A 13378-nucleotide genomic window follows, 5' to 3' on the forward strand; every position below is an offset into this window, starting at 1 on the left:
AAATAAGACACTGTTTCTTTCCTTTCCGAATCATCATGCAACAAAATATTTCAGTGGAGACTGGATTATACCCTATCAGTATACAGAAGGTTTTCAGCATTCTTTCATTTAATTCTAGGGCAGGTAGGATTAGGCTGTCAACAGCAGCCATATTTGCATTCGTAGTCCCCCATTTCAGTGACAAACGGATTAATTTCTGCACATAGCCACCAGAACACTTTGGATCTTTTTCCAATGAAAGGTGATACATAAACATTATCAGTAGTCAACTTGTTTATTCTCCTATTCATTCGGTCCCTTTGCCTCACTGCGCTGGTAGGTAACGCTGCAGGCACAAATCACATTTCATATCCTTCCTCTATGCATACACTGTCTTGATTACTACTAAAAGCAGCTTTAACACATGATTTTGAACATAAAGAAAGTCTCTCTCACAAACTCACAGTATTAAAACAAAGAACATTCTGCACACTGTTCTTGCTGCTCTCAACGCTTCCACACAGTGTTTCCAAAATTTGCCACGAAAAGCTCATATTTAAGGGGGTCTCTCGAAATAAACTCAAACTTCAGAGGAATGCGGTTGCAACAGAATCAGCTCTAAGGATGAAAGTCCATACCAAGAATCAAAGCTACTTAGAATTTCGTATCTCATTTAGTCTCTTCTCCCATAAAGCGCAAATAAATGGACATAAAAGAACTAGTCCAGAAGAGAGCAGAGCATGAAAGAATAAGGAATACTATTGCATGTTGTGGTAGTTTCTCTTCAGTTTTGGGCTAATATCAAAATTTGGGCAGGATTCAAGAGAACAGATGAGGCTGATGACTAATAAAAAAAAGGAATGTATAAGTACTTAGAGAATAGGGGACATGTTTAGGGAACGGATTTAAGGAAGATCTGTCTTTGAGTATTTATGTCCTTTTTGCAGTTTGACAATTACAATCAGTTTCGCTTTCAAGCTCCACTACACTAAAACAGTATTTAGAGAAAAGGAGAGATTATTTTTACAAGTAACGTGCTTTCATTATATATCTGTTCTATATATGTCTTTCCTGAGTGCTATGCTATGAACTTTGATGCCTCATTCTTTCACATCAACAAATTAATTCTCTACCTCCTTCAAATTCCTCCTTGAAATAGCTGCAAACATGCAACTCTTCAACATTCACAGATATTTATCTTTACAACATAAACTGCTCATAGCTGAACCTGAAGTACAGTTTAAGGTTTGAAGTAAAGACCACCTCTTACCACTTTTTAAAGCTACTACTTTTATGTATTTTACACCACCTGAACATAAAAGTTGCACACTTCTTTAGAGCTCCTACAAATAAATGTTCACTAAAAAGGAATTAAAAAATATCCAAGAACCTCACATTCAGAACAAACACTTACCTACCAGGAAGGCAATAGTTTACAATAGCTTTGTTCTATCAAAAAAACTTGGAAAACAGCCAAGCTAGTGACAGGTACCTTGAAAGCTGGAAACAATAATAAAAGCCACCAAAAAAAAAAAAAAAAAAAAAAAAAAAAAGCCACCTTGTAGCAGCATTCTCTGTTAAGTTCTTTACAGAGAGAGTGGTGAGGTGTCGCCCAGAGAACAGGCTGCCCAGAGAGGTTGTGGATGCCCCGTCCCTGGAGGTGTTCAAGGCCAAATTGGATGGAGCCCTGGGAGCCTGGTCTAGTATTAAATGGGGAGGTTGGTGGCAGGGGGGTTGGAGATTCATGATCCTTGAGGTCCCTTCCAACCCTGGCCATTCTGTGATTCTACGATTCCCTCATTCAGAGATGCAGCCATGAAGAATTTTTTTCTGATGAACAAAGTAACACCAGAATATGTAAAACTGCATTACTTCTGTCAGAGTCTAAATACCTACAAAGCTTGGTAACATACACATCCAGCGTGCTTTGAGTTATGAGATTAGCTGAAGGAAACTTAAACCAAGCACAGAATGTGCTGAGTCTACCAAAAAACAAAACAAAATAAAAAACCAAACAACTACATGAAGCTCACCATAATTTCAAGTTCTTTCCTCCATTTTTTCCTCACATTTTTGAATTGTCATGATTTCAGTTTCTTAGTATACTCGCCCAAAATTCTCTCCATCTTCTATAAAGCCAAAAAACAAAAGAAAAACATGAACCACAGCACACAAAAACGCTGGACTTAAGAGACCTTGAATAAGGAATCTGAAGACTTTTTACAAACATTAATTCAATCTCAGTGACCCAGCAAGGGGATGTTTATGAACCACCGGGATGACTGAACACTGACAACATGCAGGGACAGGCCAAAAACTGCTTGGGAAAGAGGCAAGCTAAGGAGCGAAACCTTCCCAAGCCAAAAGATCAGCTCAGACCTACCTCCATGTGGGAGCAGGCAACTCTTCCTCTAGCACCCTCTTCCTGTTCCTGTCCTTACACAGGTATTTAGACCTACTGAAGAGGTGTGAAAACCCATGATTAACTTCTTAAACACTGACTACCCTGTATCAGGAATGACAGCCATTCCCATGTTAACACCGCAGAACTCATTAAGTCTTGCTTCCTCAGAAAAAAAAATAATAATAAAAAGTGCTGTATCATAAAGCATGCCCGTTCATAGTACATAGACAGCAACAAGCTCATTCTGCCCTACAAGATAAGCAAGAGCCCATGTTTACCAGAGCTCTGAAGATACACCCAGCATAATACAATGTTAGCCTGGGCCCAGTCCCTGAAAACATAATCGTACGGCCTTGCAGTGCTCTGAAAGCAGGAAGCACAAGCTAATATCATCAAGAAATGGCTCAGGTAGATGTGTAACTACTTACGATGCACTATGAAAAAGAAAACTGCTCAAACAGAAGTACTTTGCTACTTGGTTTCTACCTCCATCTAACACGTTGCATGATAAAACTACTCAGCGATGCACGGAAGCCTTCTACTGCCAAAGTCATGGTTGTCACAATCATCTCTTTCCAGAGAAAGGTGACAGCCTCTTGATTGCTCCAGAACCTTCCTCTTCTTAAGGGCTTTGATCTTTCTCAAAGGCAAGTGATGGATTCAAGCATGAGGTAGTCATTGAAGAGAAACTCCTGATAGTCCTCCCAGCCATCTCCAAAAAATCTCTCAGCTGATGCGAAGGCTGACCTGGCATATTCTGAGTGGCAGCAATTTACTCTCCCAGCACTGCTTGTTATTCCCATCCCATTATTCTCACTAGCTTGGACTCCACCCTCTTTCACACTACTAACGTTTTTTTTGCTCTTTCTGCTTCTACCTTTGATGTGTTTTGCTTTCTTCTTCCCAGGATGAGGTTCAGCTCCACCAATCCTGAACCCATGCTCATTTTAAATACCATTCCCTTTGTCCTAGAATTTGCAGTGGAAAGGGAAACCAGTCTGGAAATGAGGTTACTGCACATTTTTTCTCTCTTCCCTTGCTGCTTACTAAGCTGTACCATTCCTCCAGTTGAACTGAACCCACACCTGCAATTTCAGCCTTTTCTCCTCCTACTTTTGACTCATTCCTCAAATCTTTTCTCTTGTATTCACTTCTTTCTCTACAATAGAATGCAAATATTTATTCTACAAGAAAGCCAGAAAAAAATAATGATCATTTCACATTCCCCCTTCCCACTCCCTTTCCCTTCCCTTCCCTACAGGTCTCCCTTCTTCCTCATACCACAGATATGAAACACATATGTCAAAATTCTCACTCACATCACCTTATTCTTCACTCTTCCTTTGCTGCTTTTCTGCTCAACTTTCCCCCGAACAGCCAACCAGTATTTCCTCTGTTTCGAAATCTACCTCTGATCCCTTTCTTGATTCTTCTTCTATCCTTCTTTCACCTCTGAGCTCATTATGAACTGTTCAATGACAAATTACACTTGCAACATCTCTCTGACTCCAGCCCCAAGTCCCCTCAGTTATACCTTGTAACACGATGCAAATATTTCCACCAAAGTATCTAGAAACCCCTTACTACTGCAACTCCACCACTTCTATCCTCCATAACCCATTCCTGTCTTTTACTAAAATCAAATGCATTTCTCCTTTCAAAGAATTCTCCTTTCCTCATTTCCACAACAGTGCTCTCTCCTGCTTCCTTCCCTTCCTCCCCATATCAACTCCTTTCAAGGTCACTGAAAAGCTCCTTATTCCTACTTCATCTTCTCTTAGGGCTCCTGAATGACAACATTTGCACTTTCCTTCTGTTTGGGAATTTCATCCCTACACTCAGCTCCTTATGAGACAGGTCTCAAACAGAGCAGATTAATGCCTAAACAAAAAATCTCAGCCTATTTTTCTGACACTTCTTGTCACTGAAAAGCTGTCACCTTCAGCTCTATACAGATAGATCAGAGCTTAGGCCTCACCTCTTCCACCCTCTTTTTTTCCCCCACCACTTCCCTTCTTGATCATTGTGGACAAGATCATCATCTTGTCCATCATTCAGATGTGAAATACTATGTCATCTTTGACAATGACTTCTCTCTCAATCCACTCATTCATGCTTTGTCTGTAACTGTTTCCTCCTGTCTTAGCCTTTAGAAAAAAATCCTTCTCTCAACACCTCCAAACGTTTGTCCTTTGCTACATTATACTTAAGATTTTCTCCTTTTTTGTCTCAACGAACATTATCTTACATACTCCCACTGGTTCAAAAGTTATTTTTTCTATTTTGTGATACTGATTGTTATTCCCTCTGCGTTCATCTATGCACAATCCCCCAACTTCAAACACTGGGAACAATTCATCTTTGCTTTTTAGGTTCCTACCTTACCTAAGCTATACTGCCCCCATCCTACCTGCCAAGACATCATTTGCTTACGTATCTAGTTAGCTCGTGATGTCAGTATCCATTTACCAAATTTTCAACAACCACTCTTTTGATTCAGGTTCCTACCTGCTGTAGGGAGCCTGCTTTGGCAAGGGGGTTGGACTCAATGATGTCTCGAGGTCCCTTCCAACCCCTACAATTCTGTGACTCAGCTTCCACACCCGAGTAAAGACACCTTCCGAGTACTTGCAAAACTACTTCACTGTCCTTCACCTGAAAGCTTTCCTTGCACTGCTCTAAGAAAATTATGCTTACTAGGCTAGTAGTGTACAAAGTCTACCACCTTCCATGCTGAACAACTAAGTGTCTTTGTCAACACTGAAACTCCTGTTTTATCATACATTAAAAATTAGTTCTCCATAGCACAAGGATTTCACAACAAACACACATGCAGGTGCACGCACCCCTTGTCCCTGTGCTGCTACCATGCTCAACAGTGTCTAGTCCCTGAAGGGGCTGCTAGCATTAGGATCTTGCAAATAATAATTCTCCCTTCCTAATCACGGCAGTAAGAGATTAATTACTTACATTCATCCAGATCACTGTCCTCCAGCTGACTCCATTATCAGCCCCAAACAAATAAGGTTTTAGATTGTCAGTGCTTGTTGCAGTGACATGGCTCCAACAAACTTTTCTGATCTAAATCATCAACACTATCCCAACTCGATGAGGTGTGACTAAAAGCAGCCTAAAAAATAAAATGCTAACTCTCACCTGACCATCGATCTGATCTGCACAATCACTGCCAGCCAAAAGGTGACTTGAGGAAAGAACATCTATCAGAGATTCAAGGATGACACGTGACAATTTACATTTCTTATATTAGCACTGTCCAGTGCAAATACAATTTCCAGTTCCCAGAGTCCCTGCCCCTCTCATGTCTAGCTCCCTGCAGTAGAAGGAAGAGGAAGAGTGACTGGTCAGAAACATCAAATGCTGCGTATCAGAAAAAAATATAAACAAAACAAAGAGCACAGCAAAGATCCCCACACAGAATCAAACGCCATGAACCCTTACCCTTTGACAGTCAACCTTACTTCTCAACGCTTCTTCCTCAGCCCTTCTTTCTCTCTTCTGCTGAACACCTGCTCCAAGCAAACAGAAGGGGAAGCCAGCCTAACCCCCCTGTGTGCTGTACACAGCTCTGTCACAATACAACTGCTTCCGTTTTACACATGATTCAGAGGAGGCCTGGGGATTAAGTGAAACTGCACTAGGCACAAACTGGTACCAGAAGACAGAATCTACGACTTCTGTCTTCAAGAACTTCTGGCTGACACTCTTTTGGATCTGGGAAAAGACAAATCTTTGTTCCTCAGACACTACACATTTTGTACATACTTGAACATTAACAGCAGAATTCAGTAAGACTCAACAATTCTAAAGTCTTATTGCTGTCAACAGTACAAGGAGGAAGATAAGCTGGGCTTCAGGTCTGTATTATTAATGTAACAGATTGAAACATGAAAATAAATTGCTGAATAATAATTACGGCATCTCAGAAGAAAGGAAGACATCTCTAATTCTGTTGAGTGCAAGACTGAAAGCAATCACAAAGTCCACTTCACCAACAATATAAGCGGCTTGCAAGCATAATTTTTAATAAGCCATGCAAAACAAATTTTAACATAGCACTCTCCTAAAATCATCAACAATCATCTATGGAAAGTAGACCAGAAAGAAAAAAAAAAAAGAGAGAGAAATCATGCAAATCATGCATAAAGTAGTTGGTTTCCTTTTGTCCCATTTCTGTCCTAAGTAACAGTGCTGGATTCCATCTTCAATTCGAGTTAGCTCAGATAGCTGCAAAGTACTATGATAAAAATTGGATTACTATACCCATGTGGGGTTCATCTTCCTCACCCAGAACAAGAACCAAAAACTTATTCCTACAGATGTGCTGAGAGATCTCTATCAACAACCCTTACTGTTTTACTACAGCAACATCCACAGGTCTTCTGACATTTAAGTTACTAGCTTCACCTGGCACCCCACATCAACTCCTGAATCTGCTTTTTCAAGTACAAGCCAAAAAGCATCTCTGCCAAGCTGAAGCTAAAAGATAGAGGGATCGAGCAACTTGACATTAATCCATACCCATGTAAACTGAACATCTTTTTTTGCTAGTTATTCAAAAATCATTTTTAGTAACAAGTTGTCATGGCATTTAATATTAGAGAAGAATTAATTCCTTAAGAAACACTACATATTCCTTTTCATATCTATATATTACTTTCACTGCAAGTGATCTTACTTAGTAGTGCACATAGCATCATAAATCTAAACTTTCACTGGGACTACCAGAAATTCAGGCCTTCTGCCCACAGGACTCCAGTGATCTGTAACTTAAAATGCAGTCTAAACACATTCCCTCTTGCACTGCTCCCATCTCACATACCTCAGCTTTCATTAAGTGGCCAGCATCTTTTGCCTCAGAGGTAAAATAGAACCTGATAGTGTCTCCATTTTTAATTACTGAGGAACAAAAGGCCCACTTCAAGGAAGTTACTCCAACTGAGAGGCAATGGTTCAACACTTGCGTAGACCCTATTTAAAGCAGAAACCCAAATTCCATCTATGAACCATTAACCCTATAAAGAGAGGGATCAATAAGGAAACAGTGCTTCTGTATCTTAGACAAAATTAGATACACGTGACTTCACTTTCTGTGATGACAACAGGGCTTGGGGTCATCTCCCTTGCTCTCAAGTCCTGTGATAAGTTACAGAGTAGAAGGAATGTCACAGTGAGACTTCTAGTAGCAGCACTGTCAGCGGACAGAAATCCACATGTGCTTTCCCCCTTGATATGCAAAAGACATACCTCAAACCAGAGGGGGACCAAGCTCTTCAGAGTAACTCTTGGACAAATACTGGGAAAGCTATCTCCTGAACACATGCCACCTAACCAAATCAGAATTTCTGAAGACGACATTTAGAGAACAAGAGTTCTAGATATATATTTTAATATATTAAAATCCTGATTCAAAACACTGAGTATCTGATCACAGAACATTCTCACTGCTCTGCTCTTTTCACCCAGGGTGCAGGATGATGAGGTAAAGAATGTGCTCTAGCTTCACAGTTACGTACTTATCTTCTGAAAGCTGAACTATACTTATCACTGCATTTCTGGGCACTATCGTACATAAGATTCCATTCTTCCTCCAAAGCCAGTCCTCAAGACATATTAAATGAGGCTATAGCAACAGCGTGGAGCCACTCCACTCTACATGCAGAAGCTAGTGAAAAAAGGGGAAAAGAATTGAGTCAGATATCATATACTGATCAGGAATTTAAACACCAGAACGCATACAATTCAAACCCACTGTCATTTCTCATCCTGAAGAAAAATCCCATTGGGATCTTTGCTCATTATTCTTATCCCCTGCATAAAAGTTAGAACAGTAAGAAAAAGTTTCCCTTGCCAGCAGCAAGTTTTGCATCCTGCCAGTTCTCAGGTTGTTCACTCATCAAGTTCCACCTGAATACTGCATCTGTTCAAGAACTAGTATCTCTGGAAGACCTTACTAGCTAACGGGGAAGAGATTTAAAATTAGACAGCATTAATTCCTCTCTTTTGCCCACGGTAAAAACAAAAACAAACAAAAAACCCAAATCACCAGCTATGGTAAGGTGATCTGAATCCAATAATCTCTTCACCTCGCTCTTCTGGGGCACACCGTTACCATTTCCTTCCCTCTCAGCCCTCACCAACATTCCTCACCACCACAAAAAAAAGGGAAAAGATGAGGAAATAAAAACAAAAGTTTTATTCTACAGTTTTTGTTTGAAATGTTTCTAAAGGAGACGGCTCCATTCGCAAGCCACTAGTAAACAAACTAAAATTAAAATAATTTAAAAAAAAATAAAAAAATCAACTCCAAATTCCATGCTTACATCAACCAGCTGGTTTTGTCTTCCCTTCTTTCACAATATCCTCATAAATAATTTTAGTCTTCTTCCTCATTTCTCATATAAAACAATGCTATATGCTACATCCTTCTTCTGTACTGAAGTGTTCCCTACCATCTCCCAACCTCCTTAACTTCTTATTTTTTTCCCCATGAAGAATAATAAATGTATCAAGATGTTTTACTGAAGAACAAAATCCTGAAAGCAAAATTAATCGGAACTCTCTTAGATTAGTTCTGATGGTACCAGAGTATTTACCAAGTAACTCTCCATCAGATATTCATATGGAAAGTCAAAAAAAAAAAAAAAAAAGTATTGGAAAACCAGTAGATTTTAAGCTCTAGTTTACATATATAAGCTTCAAGTAAAATTGTCATGGTTGGAGCTACACAAATATCATATTGAAAATCTCAAATTTTAAACACAGAAATCAGAAAAACAGAATAGAGCCATTTTTATATAACATTCTTAATGCTAAACGAGTCAGAATGATTACTGAAAAGATTATCTAAGACAAAACACGCACATCATCAGATTGAAACCTCAATCATACAAACCCAATGAACTGAGAAACTGAAGCTGGCTATGACACCAAGCACCCAGATACAGATCTAAATCCCACAGGTCACATCTAACTCTGCTGTAGTTACGGAAGACTCACAGGGTATCTTTTGCTCCTTTACAGGCAGTGTCTGCCTGGAAATAGTCCCAGTACTTAACCCTTGCACATTTGCTAAACTGATTATATATACATATTAATAAAGAGTTCTGTATATAAGAAAAAAAAAAAAAAAACAGTAGAAGAATGTGATTAATGTATAAGGTAGAACATACACCTCCAAAATTAACCTAAAATCAGGTACAGGATATCGCCAGTAATAAAGTGCCACAGTATCTGTCTTAAGCTTGCAGTTATGGTAATGTTTACAGGACACAAATTGCCAAATAAATATAGACTCTTTACTATTCATGCTATCTATAAGAAAATCTTCAATTCTTCAAATACGCCATTCAAGCTTTTAAAAATTCAACATAAATTCCAAATGCTGCTCCAATTCTGATAACCCCTCTTCTAGCTAAGCTAGTTGGCTGGTAGTGATTTGTCAGATAAGTTACACAATACTGTTTCAGCTTCCTGATTAGATAAGCAGATAAAGTTGTTGGTTTGTTTTTTGTTGGTTTTTTTTGTTTTGTTTTGTTTTTTTGTGGCACATACATTTATGCATCAAATTTTGCATTTTCTGTGAACGCTTGCAACTTCGTAATCCTCTCTCCGCAGATCTACACGGCAGTAGAAGTCAACCGTGGACAAACCGCATTCACTGGAAAACCCAAAAGTATTAGCATGCAAAAAGCAATTCCATCTACAAAACTGAACAACAAATGTTCAGGAAATTTCTCTCCCGGTGTTGCTTCTACATCCACTGCAGAATAAATAAAAGCAACGAGTGATCTTTCTGCATCAGTATTTCTTTCCTAAAGATGGCCATGGTGCACACAGCCTCAGTGCACCTCTTGTGTCACAGAAACGAATAGCACAGCCGGACTGTGACCCCACAGCCCAGGGATGAGCCAGAAGTACACATCATCAGGTGGAAATGCAGCAGCCCACTTCCACACTGTCACCGGGTTCCCAGCAACGCCGCAGAAGGAGGAAGAGCAGCCCACCACCCTAACCACAGTAGTATACAACCAGAGAGGAGGCAGCAATGCAGGGATGAAGCTGGCTGGAAGTATTTGACATCAGGTTCTACCATAACAACACATGTCACCTTGCCGTGGTCTGGAGATGATCACTGTCGTCCCCTTCCCATGTCATCCTGCCTACAGTTTCAGTAATTTATAAAGGAAAGGCCACATAAATGAAAGTTGACAAAACTCAGATAAACATTAAAAGAAGCAAGCATGACGAGATGAGATTTTACACTGCCTTTATTGGACAGGACTGGTATTATTAATTCTTAACGTCCCGTCCATCTGTTACCTTACATGCAAAGTCTGATTTTTGCACAACACCACTCACAATCTCCTGGCACCATAAATGGCATAGACTGCCTACTCAAACATGTAAGACTGCAAAGCAGAAATGAGTTGAGTTTGATACTAAGACCTACCATGACCACAGCCCATGTCTACTAACAAACCCAACAAAAAAAGTCAACATCGCACAGAACATTGTGTGCAAGACCCCATGAAGTGCACGAATGATTCCACAAGTATGCCAGCAATGCTTTCTGTGAAACAATCTAACTCTTCACATTTTTCCACACCTTTATTGCTAAGGACAGCAGGGCTCAAGCAGGATCTACACTGGGTGTTCAGACACATGGGTGGGTGTGGTGGAAGCACCTGTGTTAACAGACTGCTCAGGTGAACATGGGAGAAATATTTCAACACATACTCATTTATTGGAACTTTGTGAAAGTTCTAAGTGATCCAAAGCAAGTTGCTACAAGGAAACAAAAGAATTCCTACAGCTTTTTATTTTCTAAATGCAACAGTATTTTGTCAGCTTTTTTGTTTGTTTTAAACAGTTCTGCAATGCAAGCTCCATAAAAGCAGCAAGTAGTTCACACCTGTCACCATCAGTGATGACACTGCATGTTTGGAAATAATTTTTCTGGAGAGCAAGTTCAACTAGATCTCCCTTAATGGAGTCTGTGAACTCCCCAAAAACCAATAAAGGACTACAGCTCACCCCACACACCGAACCGTTCTAGGAAATGATTTGCATGTGGGTATGACTAAGGAGCAGTGATGCTGTTCGATCTTTACATCTCAAATAACATCACAACAAGAATTTGTGCTCTAGGATTTCTAGGCACAAAATATTTAATCTCACCAAACCAAGCTCCCTATGGAGGTCAAGCTCTTCCACCAAAACTTGTGTTCAATTGCTTCTGAATAAGTGCATGCACAACATTACTGATAGCCGTACAGACTGAGCCTCAAACCTTGCACCTACTGATGAACTACATTAAAATCCCAGTTCTGTCTCTAGCTTGTTTTGGAGACAGCAAAATAGAGGAGTTCCAGCATGTAAAACAATCAAGACAGGAACACAATCAAGCCTGGCATCTCTATCAAGGTCTGTCAAAGTGGGGTTCTATATTGTTCTTAATTCATTTTTATTTAATCCGTATTCTACGCAATTTTATCACACAAATTGACTTCACTAATTAATTCATTCTTTTTCAGGAGTTGTTTATAGAAAATAAAATTCATTTAAGCTGCTGAGGTGCTCAAACTTAAATAATGTAAAGGCAACAATACAGTAACAAGAACCTTTGCACCATTTCAGAATATCTATTCTGGCATTACAGGTGACGGTGGGATTTCTCTCAGCATCAGGAAGTCACACAGAAGTTACTCTATGCCGGACCACTTGTTAGGAACCAATTTCACAAGAAGTATTTATTGTGATGGAAAGACAGCAAGCACGTAGCACTTCCTTAACGAAACAAAGTGAACAGAACACTACACGAGAGCACGTCCCAAACCATCCCACCAGTTGCACTAGATGCTCCTCCAGCACAATTTCAACTATACACATCACCAACAAGATGTGTCAGAGTGATTTGCCTGTGCTGCCCAGCAGCTGACAGGACTAAGCCAAGCATGGCCTATGGGCAGGCATCATCAGCATGGAATCTGCCCGTCCATACTTACGGTACCAGCAAACCCTCTGACCCAAGTGACCTATTGTATTGGGTTTTGCACAATACGCATGACTTGGCCTACTGTAAGGCAACGTCAGACGTTGGGTATTCAGTTGACTGTAAGTCACATCCAGCAGCAAGAATGAAAGAATAAAACGGAACTTGGCCTAAAGAGAATACAATGATCCTGAGGGACTGCTTCAACAAGCCGAATGCTTTAAGAATATAAGCGTATATAAAAATACAACATAGAGGTTATCTGCCCTGACGCAAGGCTCGATCTGCTCATCTTATAGAAGAGTGTGAAGCATTACACTGAGAAGGGACAGAGTCCCCAGCAAAAATCCAATATGGCCCCAACAGGGCCACCCATTGCCTTAGGATGACCCCATCCCCTCCGCTGCCTTAGGATCACCCTGTCCCCTTACACACCTGCCACTTGCACACAGCCGTGCTCCCGCACCACACCAACACTGCCACAGCCACCTGCCCGACTTTGGGCACAGCGAGGCCGCCCGCCGCGGCCAACCACCACCGACAGGTAGGGAGATGCGCCGGCCCCGCGCTCACCTTCTTTATTGAGCCTCATCACCTCCCTGCTTTTCGCACCCTCCTTTCCAGTCTCTTCCAGATCTGCACCTGCAGAGGAGGAGAGGCACAGTCAGGAGCCGAGGCCCGAGGTGTGCACGCATTGTTCGGAAGAGAGGTGAGGAGGTGCGCTGCTCCGGCACCGCCACAGCGCTCGCGGGGCCCCCCCTTCTCTCCCCTTCCTTCCCCTCCCCGCGACCGCTCCGCTCGGCGCCGCGCATCCTCCCCCTCGCCCCCTTCCCCCACCGCGGCTCCGGCCCAGCGGCGTAGCCCGCGCGGCGGGGCCCGGCCCGCGCCACCCGCACGCATGGCACCGGGGCCCGGCGCGTCAGCTGAGCGCCCGGGGGGGCGGCACCTCCCGCGGCGCGGCGCGGCCCGACCCGGGGGGCGCG

General features: G+C 41.4%; 1 protein-coding gene across 3 annotated transcripts in view; it reads right to left on the reverse strand.

The window, feature by feature from the left end:
- The window catches only part of ATXN7L1 (ataxin 7 like 1), a 110617-nt gene extending 97469 nt beyond the window's left edge, over positions 1–13148 (reverse strand). For all 3 annotated transcript variants that reach the window (XM_042815413.1, XM_042815411.1, XM_042815412.1), the window contains exon 1: positions 12969–13148. In XM_042815413.1, the coding sequence (XP_042671347.1) occupies positions 12969–12987 (19 nt within the window). In that variant the 5' untranslated portion in view covers positions 12988–13148. The remainder of the gene's footprint in view (positions 1–12968) is intronic.
- Between the last annotated feature and the right edge of the window lie 230 nt (positions 13149–13378).

Source organism: Centrocercus urophasianus, unplaced genomic scaffold (genome assembly GCF_019232065.1).
Source record: "Centrocercus urophasianus isolate 14NV4802_14NV808 unplaced genomic scaffold, USGS_Curo_1.0 seq_15, whole genome shotgun sequence".
NCBI lineage: Eukaryota > Metazoa > Chordata > Aves > Galliformes > Phasianidae > Centrocercus > Centrocercus urophasianus.